At 44.4% G+C, this 12,365-nt stretch overlaps 1 protein-coding gene across 1 annotated transcript in view; it reads left to right on the top strand.

The window, feature by feature from the left end:
• Positions 1 to 3,425: 3,425 nt before the first annotated feature.
• The window catches only part of plekha3 (pleckstrin homology domain containing, family A (phosphoinositide binding specific) member 3), a 12,299-nt gene continuing 3,359 nt past the window's right edge, over positions 3,426 to 12,365 (top strand). The window contains exons 1-7 of the mRNA XM_080507976.1: positions 3,426 to 3,704; positions 7,650 to 7,766; positions 7,863 to 8,015; positions 8,482 to 8,603; positions 8,698 to 8,799; positions 9,639 to 9,682; positions 11,513 to 11,607. Coding sequence (XP_080364102.1) covers positions 3,665 to 3,704; positions 7,650 to 7,766; positions 7,863 to 8,015; positions 8,482 to 8,603; positions 8,698 to 8,799; positions 9,639 to 9,682; positions 11,513 to 11,607 — 673 coding nt within the window. The 5' untranslated portion in view covers positions 3,426 to 3,664. The remainder of the gene's footprint in view (positions 3,705 to 7,649; positions 7,767 to 7,862; positions 8,016 to 8,481; positions 8,604 to 8,697; positions 8,800 to 9,638; positions 9,683 to 11,512; positions 11,608 to 12,365) is intronic.

Here is a 12,365-nt window from a genome sequence, read left to right as displayed (position 1 = left end):
TAGTTGATGTATAGATGTTGTACTATAAGTGTATTGATCCTCTGTACGATATCTTCTCTCTGACGTGTGTGTTGGTTCGTTGTGTTGATGCTACTGTACGATCGATCGACCACTCGCACTACGATCCCACCCCAAGCAGAGCCGTCCGGGCCGGCTGCGGCGCTCCGCAGGCTGCGGCGCCTCCCCGTCATCGTCTCTTGTTCGTAACCGTCTGATTGTCATCGTGTGTTGATCAGCCTGCTCTCGTCTGAACACAACTCCGAGAGGAAATCAAAAGAAAAAAAAGAAAAAGAAAAAAAGAAGGCATAAACAAACGGGCAGCCTGAGTCGTCTGATTCGCCCCCCGGACGGATTCATTCTCGTTTATAACGACGGATTTCAAAGTGTGGGAGGAGCTTAATTTGTCGTTAAAGTTAGAATCGGTTTATTTTTCACTTCAGACATATGATGAAAGACATTTGATCAAAGTTTCCACGGCGTACCTGAACCGCCGACACGGAGGGACGCGTTTGACCTTTTTTTCCTGTCGAGATTCTTTTAACTTTTGTTTGTTTTATCAGGAATTTTTTTTTTCTGCGAATCAAAATGGAATGAGTCATTTTGGGAAAAGGCAGCCCCCCCCCCCCCCCCCCCCCCGAAACTCCTTCCTTCCTGAAGCCTCTGACTGCTCCACACTTTGAAACTTGCCGCTTTAAATGGATCCTAACTCGTCCGCCGCAGCGCCGCAGCCGGCCCGCATCATGCCGGGCGGTTCACCGGCGCCGCTCCGACCCGCCCAGAACCTTACAGCCACTGGAAACACTGGAGTCCTTGTTGGGGGGGGGGGGGGTGACACACACGCTCTATGGTGGACACTGGGACAGAAATGACTTAAAATGTTAAACTTTCATCATTATTTCATGTCTTTTGATAAACCCTACATAAAATACCGTAATTTCCAGACTATTGGGTGCATCTGAATATGAGCCGCACTCACCAAATTTAAAAAGAGGAAAAAATATAAGAAGGGTCGGAGTTACGTGATGCACCTGAACGCATCGCCCTTGTATTGTTGGCATGTTAACCAGTAAAAATCCATAAATTCGCCACGTCATTGTTTCAAAGCGTGTGAGAAAAGTAGCGGCTTATTGTCCGGAAATGACGGTAAAAAAAAAAAAAAAAAGAATAATTCTAATAAATAACAATATTAATGACATTTTGACTGTTATGAGAGAACTTCTTTCCATCAGTCAGAGAAATCAGTGTGCGGAGCTCCCGGTGTCCTCGGTGGAGCGTGACGTGAAACGGGCGACGTGACAGTGGATCTGAGCCGGCGACAAAACAGGAAGTTGGCATGTGCCTTAGCCCGCCGTGCTACCAGGGCTCCACAGGAAGCGATCAGTTCTCTCGCCGGTGTGTTTCTGTCACCTCGCGGCTTCAGTGATGACACGAGACGGATTGAAGGACCGGGGGGGTCCGGTGTCCTCCTGAGCTGGACGTAAGGTTCTGGACAGTCAGTGTAACTCTGTACCGCTGTTGTTTCTCTATGGACTGTACTGTGATACTGCCTTAGGAACCCAAACACTTCATAGCACCGCTCGCTGAGGGAGAGAAGCGCGGGGGAGTGGAGGAAACGTCTTCACTTATGTTCATCGCTAAAATGAAGAAAAACAAACGGGAGGGCTCATCTTCCAGCGTTTCCTCGCCCATTAAGCTGGACGGTCACGCTGTTGTTTCCACTGCGTGACAGGAAGTCAAAGCTAAACGACTTGGCTCTAATAAACAGCTTGAGAACGCTGGCAAACTTTAATCAAACTCCAAAATGATTGAAATCGGACCTCGTTTGCGCAACGTTTCAGGTGAAAACACTGTTCTCATGTCGGGCCACTAGTTGGTGCTGTTGGTTGTTTTTGTAATGAAACACACACGCAGCAGAGAACAAGACGCTATACGCATTAATAACGGGAGAACACAGACGTTCTAGTGGACAGACGACCAAGTCGGATTGTTATTACGGTGACTGCCAAAATAAAAGTACCGAGTACCAGGAGAATATGGACTGAGAGTCATGACACTGGCTACTGAGCATGTTCAGAAATACTAGTTACTACAGCCGTGGTGTAGTTTCCCCCGTTTCCAAGGAGACGGATTATTTAGAAGAAAAAAAATCCCACCTTCTGAGCCAATTTCAATAAGTCATGATTTCAGTGGCTCTTGGCATCGTTTGCGTATAAACAGACCCCGAAACGCAACAACGGTCGAGTGTTTTCACTTGAGAACGTTGTGTTGTAACCAGAGCCTGAGATGCTGAGACGTTCAAATATTCAAGTATCACGCTGACGGAGCTTCGTGGATGTTTGAAGATGACCACGAGGATTTTCCGACATCTTTCAGTAGTTCAGATGGATTTCTGTGACATTGCTTTCCTCCCCTCCTCATTAACCCCCCCCCCCCCCCCCCCCTTCCCCCACCCCCCACTCCCACCAAAAAAAAAAAAAAAAAAATCAGTCTGTTGTTCGGTTACAAAGTGGTCGTCATGAACATCTGCGTGGCCCGTTCGCACTCTCCTCTCCTCCTGAAGGACAGATTCATCTCAACCATCTTTTTTTCTTCTTTTTGACAAAAACAAAACTGAAAAGAAAAACAAGAAAATGTAAGAATCATTGTTTGGTAACTGTTTTTAGTGCTATGTTTTTGGAGCGTTACGAGTATTTTCTAACATGTTACAATAAAAGATTGTAGTGTACAAATTCACATTTATAAAATATATATAAATATATATATAGATATATATATATGAAAAATGTATGTTCTAATGCAATAAAGAGAAATTAAGACATATGAAAGTAGGATTGATTGGTTTTCTTTTACTGTGTCGTCACATGCCTGACTTTTTATGAAGCAGAGTCCACCAGTACCTATCGCTTGCTCTCTGCCACTTTTTTCAGACATACACACACACACACACACACACTTTTTACTTGTTTGGAAAAAAAATAAAAATAAACACACACCATGTGCGCACATGTATATGCAAAAGAGAGACGAATCCAAATAGAACAATGAAACTGTTTCTTTATTCACATATGAAATTAATTTAGACATTTATAAAGATGCCACAGCACATGTCTGTTTTTGTTAAAAACCTTAATACAGAGTTATGACTGTTGTAATAGGAATTCACGTTCCTCCGCGAAAATAAATGCGCAAGGGAGACCCATCCAAGATGGCGGCCGCGCAATACGTCTGCTCCAAGTAAATGAGGCCTCCGTATATTATGTATAGGATTTTGGCCCTGTGGGACGTCCGTAGCGAAGCTGCTGTAGTGATTTGACCCCTGCGAGTTTCCGTAGCGAAGCTGATTGTGTGATTTTGACTCCTGTGGGTTCCTGTAGCGAAGCTGATTTAGTGATTTTGACCCCTGCGGGTTCCTGTAGCGAAGCTGCTGTTTTGTTGACATTTTTCCCTCATCAGTTGACTGATAGCCACCATAAACCTTCACAAACAACTCCAGCGCCGACATGATCCTGTGCATTTCCAGCAGCTGCCATGGTTTTAAAGAGCCCGGGAGGCCACAATGAACGTTTCCCCCTGAACCGCGGCGACTGGAGACGGAGCGAAGCGAACGTTCGCCGCGGCGGGGAGCTAACAGGCTAGCCACATTAGCCGATGCGAATTCAAACAAATGGAGGGGATTCTCTACAAATGGACGAATTACATGACAGGTAGGACATCTGTTGGTCTAGCTGGTCTCTGTTACCGACCAGGCACCGAGCAACGTGTTGACTTGTTATGGCTAATGCCAATGAACGTGTCAAACTCCAGCTGTGACACTTGTCAACATGTTGAAAGTTAATGTTGGAAACCTGCTGGTTAAGGACATCTTTACACACATACTCAGGATTTCTAGACGTTTCCGGCGATTATGTCAGAGTCAGCTGTAATATTCCGTTCTGTTGAATTTTAATTCACATGTTTCTTGTTTCAGGATTCCTATTATTGGTTTCCACAGTGGAGATATTATTGTTCCTGGGTCCAGAAAGTCAAACATCCATTACATGATACTGATTGGTCACTTCTAACATCCTGAAACACGCATAAAAATGACCAATACAGAGACATCCACAGCTATATGTATGTCAATTCTGGCTTTATGTGATCATTTTTAATTCATTAATGCCATTTTCCTCTTCAAATGCATCTTTTTAAATCACTCTGTGGTGATTATGAGTCCTTGTGTGGTTGTTTTGTCCGCTGGAGGTCATCTTATGTGTCCGTTTCTGTCTCTCTGCTCATTTTGCATTTCTTTGACGTCAATGTATTTTCCTGTGATCAAGTTATGCAGCTCTTTGGCATTTGTTTGCTGCGACTTTGCATCCTCTAGTACTTATTCCTATTTTATAATTGGTGTTTTACAGGACATGAGAGCATTTGACAGCACAAAAACAAAGAGGGGAATAAACAAACCTAGCCACATATGTTGGTGCTGAATTTAAATCAAGTGTGGAGGTTTATTACAGTTATACAGTTTTTATGGTCTTCCCACAAAAAGCATCCTTTACATGATTCAAACTAACATATGAACACATGAACTAAATAGCTACTCTTTAATTTGCCTTGGCTTCAAATTCTTAATCAAAAAGCAATAAAACCCTCAAAACTTCCCTATAATTTTGGGGTCATTTACATCCTGTTTTATCAACATAACATCTATTAAATATTTTTGAATGACACTTTTTCATAGAAACAACAAATTTAAGTTACTGTGGAGAAACTACTGAACATAGTTTGTATGCTCTGTGAATTAATCCAGCTTCCATCACCAAAGACACTGCGTTTTCCTTTATCTTCACAATGACGGCCGGCGGAAAGGAGCTGGTTTTTTTTCTCTCCAACAAAACATTTAGATACATTTCCTTCCCTGGATGCCGCTTTTAGCTGGGAATTTACTCCACAAAATCCAATTACTTATCTTTTTCTTTTTCTGACTTTGTTATAACTCACTCACTGAATTATTTTTGTGTGGATTTCAAACAATCAGAAGCAGAATCTTTAAAACCTCGACACAGAAAGGATCCCGTCCAAACACAACCCAGACTCGAAGCCAGGGTCTTCTGGCTGTGGGGCGACAGTGTCAACCACTGCACAACTGTTAGTAAAAGCCGGCCTGCTGGCTCATAAATACAGACATAATTATAAGATTTCACTGTGGATTTCCGTTCTAGATTAAAATGTAGCGGCTACAGGCTTTAAACTTGAATTTAAATGTAGATTTCTTTGTGTCCAGGTTGGAAACCACTGGTTTTGATTGGTTTGTTGTTGTATAAAAGTGACCTCGTCATGTTGGTGTTTTCTATTGAACGTATCAGACTGGTGGAATCGCCTCGTCCGCCCGAGCCGCTGAAGTTTGATAACGCAGCAATAGAACAGAGTTCTGCAACCTTTATAACACAAAGAGCCTTTTTTTAATCACTTTCCTTCAAATCAAATTTAACAGGAGCCACAAAATACGTCTAACCTTCAGAATGAGGCTTCTAACCTTTCGTATATAATTGTGGCTTTGGAGTTCTTACAAAAGCGGTCTTTATCTTTTTTTAACTTAAAAATGAGTAATTTCATTTTTTTTACTTGTTTTTGTAGTTTTTCCTCATTTCCTGTGTTTTTTTTTATTTATTTTTTTTAGCTTTTTTAAAATTATTATTTTTTTTGTTATATTCCTATTTTAAAGTCCTAAAGGACTTTTGGTGTTAAGCTCTATGTCAGGACTATTCAACTCTATTTTTGGGAGGGCCACATTTTCAGAAAGCTAAGGCCCCGGGGGCCGGACAATTCCCTGAGCTATTATTCCTGATCTCAACCTGACACCATGCTCTGCCACATTCAAAAGTCTTTTATTTTGGTACATGGCAAAAAGTACAAATCACTGACTTTATACACATCATACTGTTTTTGTTTTGGAACAAAGGCTGTTTCAGCCCCATAAACACATATTTGAAACATCTGAAAGATTATGTATGTCTTTCTGTATAATGTTGTAAATTCTGACATCTCTACTTGTAATACAAATCCCTTTCTTTCAACAATCCACAGAAGAGAGCAAACAGATGATCAGAGTTGAAAGATTAGCTGAACTTGCCAATGGATTTCATGTCACACAGTAACTGAACATGTTGAGCATCTGACAACAAAAGCTGTTTATCGAACAGACTTAATACCACAGCTTTTTATTTGGTCTTTTTTGTTTTTTTTGTTTTGTTCTTTTTTTCTCTTTTCCTTTTTTTTCTTTTTTTTTCTTTGTTTTATGTCCTTTTGTTTTTGCTTTTGTTATAATTGTTGTGATTATTTTGGTTTTTGGTCTGTTGCTGCTCAGGCTGGTTTCATCTCATGGCAGTTGGAAAATATTTAGATGACTGTGATTACTGTATTATTAAAAAGAAGAAAAAAAAATGTATGTAGCACTAACAAGGGTATTGTATGTTTCTCCCCACCAAGTCTCTCCTCTCCTCTATCCTTTCACCCCGACCGGTCCACAGAATTCCTCCACCTCTGAGTCTAGTCAAAGTTTCTCCTTGTTATAGGAGTTTTTCTTTCCACCGTCACAAACACACCTGCTGCTCATGTGGATATCTTGGGCTTTTCTATGTTCTCTATGAAGGCACATTGGAATGACTGTAATGTATTTAAAAAGTCTTTCTTTTTTTTAATTAAAAAAAAAAAAAGTAAAGAGAACTGATCTGCGGGCCGGTCTGATGTCATCCGCGGGCCGGAGTTGGGCCGTGGGCCACCAGTTGAATAGGCCTGCTCTATGTGATGTTGCATCTCTGAGCTTTCAATTCTGATTCAGGATGATCATCCCTACATTACATTTTCTGCTGTTTTCAACAGATTTCTGCATTTTTAAGATCATTTCTACCATTTTGGCCCCTCTTGAAGCGGTTTTGGATTTTTTTGAATTTTATTGCATTTCTCAAACTTGAATCATTCTGGATTTTTTTTAAACCAGTTTTATCAGTTTTTCTGATATCTTTTGGTTTTAGCTATTTTTTTGGTTATACGTCTATTTTCGAGTCCTAAAAATGACTCCGTTGTGTAAATGGAATAAACGATTAGATAAATTGTGTATTTATGCTTCCATCTGCTCGCTGGCAGGGCGGTCCAGATGATGAGTCTCGTGGTCACGGGGTGTCACTGGGTCAGCCGTGGTCGGGGGGGGGGGTGCCAGTGGAACCAGTTGTAACGAGTTTCCCCAGATTGCAGTCAAGGTTTCGATCTCCCCACTGAAGTTCCTGTTTCACACGCTATCGTTTCCTATAAATACTGGGATGAGCAGATTTTACGGACAGCATTGCGCAACCATGATCACTGAATCTAAAGTTGTTTACCATGAGAGCAGATATCAGCGGATGGTTAAAGCAGACATCAGCAGATTATTAGTCCTCATATCAAGTCAGTATCTTTCACACGCAGTTTTTTAAGCGGAACAGTTATATTAAGAATTAATATCTTAACACACCGCTACACAGGGTCTGAAGGGCCACACGGGGCCCCGTAGCAGCAGGGTTGCACACTCCTGGAGTAGAAGATGGAGGTGGAACTGTTTCCTTTTTTTGTTTTTTTGTTTTTATTCTTGTAGTGTCGTTTTAAATCATGCGGTTCTTTGTGGTTCCCAGGCTGGCAGCCTCGCTGGTTCGTGTTGGAGAACGGAGTCATCTCCTACTACGACAGCGAGGACGACGTCGGCAAAGGAAGCAAAGGATCCATCAAGATGTCCGTCTGCGACATCAAAGGTCAGACCCCCCCCCCCCCCCCCCCGCCGCCGCCGCTCAAGCACTGTGACTGGTTCCCCTCCGTCACGCTGCCGCTGCTGCTGCTTGGCGTTTCAGTTCACCCGACAGACCTGACGCGGCTGGAGCTCATCATCCCCGGAGAGCAGCACTTCTACGTGCGGGCGGTGAACGCGGCGGAGCGGCAGCGCTGGCTGGTGGCGCTGGGATCGTCCAAAGCAGGAACTCTGGACACTCACAAACATAGCAAAGGTGAACGGCCCGAAGGAGGCGTCGAATCGGCGCCACTCGCTCCGGACCGGCTCCGAGAATCGTTATTCATCCAAACTGAGGCGGCGGGGATCAACCCCCTCCTCAGGCGTTGCCAGATCTCGTGAGAGGAACAGGCAACCGGTCTCCTGAAAACAAGCCAAGTTCTCTGAAATGAATTACCAGACAATGTAGGGATGAAAAATCAATTAATATAGAGATAGAAATATTACAATGAAAACATTTAAAAAAGGAATAATTATAGAAAATAAGATGTTGCCATATCGAGTGAGAGAAACACGCAGCCGAGCAAATTCCTATAAAAAATATATACAAATACATTTAGAAACAAGCAGATTAGATATCAAATAAACCGTGTGTGTGTGTGTGTGTGTGTGTGTGTGTGTGTGTGTGTGTGTGTGTGTGTGTGTGTGTGTGTGTGTGTGTGTGTGTGTGTGTGTGTTGCCAGGTCCAGACTGTCTGAGGACCAAAATGTCGGAGCTCCGTCTGTACTGCGACCTCCTCGTCCAGCAGGTCCAGACCATCCAGTCACAGCACTCCGCCGACACGGAGGCTCCGCCCACGTCTGAGGTCGGCGCCGCGTCGCTTGGACTCGTTGAAGCCCAGAGATGTTTTGCTCCGGTGACAAACAGGTTTGACTGGCGCTGATGTTTCCTGTGTCCAGGCGTCGCTGCTCAGCGCCACCTGCTCCACCTTCATCAGGACTCTGGAGGAGTGTATGACGCTGGCCAATCACAGCCTGGCTCCTGAACTCCCGCCTGAGAGGGTAAACGCTCCTCTTCACCTCCCAGCCTGCAGCCGCTCACAACAACCATCCACTGGTCCCCAACAGCTTATATGTCTGTTACCATGACAACAGCCGTAGCTACAACCAGGACCACATCAGCCACGATGACTTCCACAGCAACCATAGCAACAGCAACCGCAACCACAGTAACCATAGAAACCACAGAAACTTCAACCATAGCCACCGCAACCACAGTAACCATAGAAGCCACAGAAACCTCAACCATAGCAACTACAACCACCGAAACAATAGCAACTGCCACAACAGCAACCATAGCAACCACAACCACAGCACCATAGCAACCACAACTGCCACCACAGCAACAATAGCAACTACAACCACAGCACTATAGCAGCTACAACCACAGCACCATAGCAACCACAACTGCCACCACAGCAACAATGGCAACTACAACTGCCACCACAGCAACCTCAACCGCAACAGTACAACCACAGCAACACTGGCAATCGCAACCATGGCAACCACAACCACAGCAACCACGACCAGTCATCATATCAATGACAAACGCAGCAATTGCAACTGTAGCAACTACAACCACAACCATAGCCAGCACAACGGGACTAAAGTTCCTGCATGAGGAGAAACATCGGTAGCTGTTAGCACGTAGCTGTTAGCATGTAGCTATTAGCACGAAGCTTCTAGCGCACAGCAGGAGGAAAGACGAGAGGACGGCAGCGAGAGCAGCAGAGGTCAGATGGTTGCTAACAGCAAAGCGTTAGAGAACATCTCAATAGAACCAACACATTTAAGAATAAGTTGTGTACAGAATGAAATGTTTTGTTTGTTTTTGTGCCCAGATGAAGCGCTCGATCAGCCACCCGGGGACGTACAGCTTTGACAGGTGGGTCGTCAGGAGAACAAGCCCCTCTGTTTCACTGCCTCACCGTCACAGAGACAGACTGATCGATCAGCAGCTACTCTTATTGAACCGTTACCGGATGGCTTGTAGATTTTGTACCTTGCAGTCGTCTTTAGGACCTTACCGTTATCTTTAGGATCTTACCGTTATCTTTAGGATCTTACCGTTATCTTTAGGATCTTACCGTTATCTTTAGGACCTTACCGTTATCTTTAGGATCTTACCGTTATCTTTAGGATCTTACCGTTATCTTTAGGACCTTACCGTTATCTTTAGGATCTTACCGTTATCTTTAGGATCTTACCGTTATCTTTAGGATCTTACCGTTATCTTTAGGATCTTACCGTTATCTTTAGGACCTTACCGTTATCTTTAGGATCTTACCGTCATCTTTAGGACCTTACTGTGGTCTTTAAGACCTTACTGTCGTCTTTAAGACCTTACTGTCGTCTTTAGGACCATACTGTCATCTTTAGGACCATAGTGTAGTCTTTAGGACCATACTGTCGTCTTTAGGACCATAGTGTAGTCTTTAGGACCTTACTGTCGTCTTTAGGACCATAGTGTAGTCTTTAGGACCTTACTGTCGTCTTTAGGACCATACTGTCATCTTTAGGACCTTACTGTAGTCTTTAGGACCATACTGTCATCTTTAGGACCATAGTGTAGTCTTTAGGACCATACTGTCATCTTTAGGACCATAGTGTAGTCTTTAGGACCATACTGTCATCTTTAGGACCATAGTGTAGTCTTTAGGACCTTACTGTCATCTTTAGGACCTTACTGTCGTCTTTAGGACCATACTGTCATCTTTAGGACCATAGTGTAGTCTTTAGGACCATACTGTCATCTTTAGGACCATACTGTCATCTTTAGGACCATACTGTCGTCTTTAGGACCATAGTGTAGTCTTTAGGACCATACTGTCATCTTTAGGACCATACTGTCATCTTTAGGACCATACTGTCATCTTTAGGACCATACTGTCATCTTTAGGACCATAGTGTAGTCTTTAGGACCATACTGTCATCTGTAGGACCTTACTGTCGTCTTTAGGACCTTACTGTCGTCTTTAGGACCATAGTGTAGTCTTTAGGACCTTACTGTCGTCTTTAAGACCTTACTGCCGTCTTTAGGACCTTACTGTCATCTTTAGGACCTTACTGTCATCTTTAGGGCCTTACTGTCGTCTTTAGGACCATAGTGTAGTCTTTAGGACCTTACTGTCGTCTTTAAGACCTTACTGCCGTCTTTAAGACCTTACTGTCATCTTTAGGACCATAGTGTCGTCTTTAGGACCTTACTGTCGTCTTTAAGACCTTACTGCCGTCTTTAAGACCTTACTGTCATCTTTAGGACCATAGTGTTGTCTTTAGGACTATAGTGTAGTCTTTAGGACCGTACTGTTGACCTTACCGTTGACCTTACCGTTGGCTGCTGGGCTTCAAGTTTGATGCCTCTGATGCAGGAGCAACATAAAAGTAACGTTCTAAAGGTTTGCTCACTGACGCTGCTCTGCAGCAATAATTACAGGAGTTGATAGTTGGTAAAACGTCACATAAATGGAATCTTGATTGAAAACATCATGAGACATTGTTGCCTGTGGCCTCTAGGTGGCGGCAGCAGCTTTAGGTATCATATTAGTGGTGTAAATGTGAGCTGAGGCTCCATCCCTTCCTGTAACGTGTGGCTGCGTTGTTTGAAAGGGGAGAGTGGTGGAATCAAATCAACGCTTCGTACGTCGGGGACTAGAAACCCCGTGAGCAGTGGGACGGACGGACAGTCCCCATGGTTTGTGTCCTCCCTCCTCAGGTCGGGGGTGCTGAAGGAGTACATGAGCACTGGTCAGAGGGCGGCGCAGCGCAGGAACCGGACCTGCTCCGACAGCTCCGTGTACGACGCTGAACGTAAGGCTGTGTTCAGTACCAGGGAATGAAGACCACACACACACACACACACACACTGCCCCCACAGACCATGAGGGTTATTAAACACTGCCCCCACAGGTCATGAGGGGTATTAAACACTGCCCCCACAGACCATGAGGGGTATTAAACACTGCCCTCACAGACCATGAGGGGTATTAAACACTGCCCTCACAGACCATGAGGGGTATTAAACACTGCCCTCACAGGTCATGAGGGGTATTAAACACTGCCCTCACAGGTCATGAGGGGTATTAAACACTGCCCCCACAGACCATGAGGGGTATTAAACACTGCCCTCACAGACCATGAGGGGTATTAAACACTGCCCCCACAGACCATGAGCGGTATTAAACACTGCCCCCACAGACCAAGAGGGGTATTAAACACTGCCCTCACAGACCATGAGGGGTATTAAACACTGCCCTCACAGACCATGAGGGGTATTAAACACTGCCCTCACAGGTCATGAGGGGTATTAAACACTGCCCACACAGGCCATGAGGGGTATTAAACACTGCCCACACAGGCCATGAGGGGTATTAAACACTGCCCCCACTGGCCATGAGGGGTATTAAACACTGCCCCCACAGGCCATGAGGGGTATTAAACACTGCCCTCACAGGCCATGAGGGGTATTAAACACTGCCCCCACAGGTCATGAGGGGTATTAAACACTGCCCCCACTGGCCATGAGGGGTATTAAACACTGCCCCCACTGGCCATGAGGGGTATTAAAC

This window comes from Blennius ocellaris (assembly GCF_963422515.1).
Source record: "Blennius ocellaris genome assembly, chromosome: 13".
NCBI classification, from domain to species: domain Eukaryota; kingdom Metazoa; phylum Chordata; class Actinopteri; order Blenniiformes; family Blenniidae; genus Blennius; species Blennius ocellaris.
This window is presented reverse-complemented; position numbering and strand designations above follow the sequence as displayed.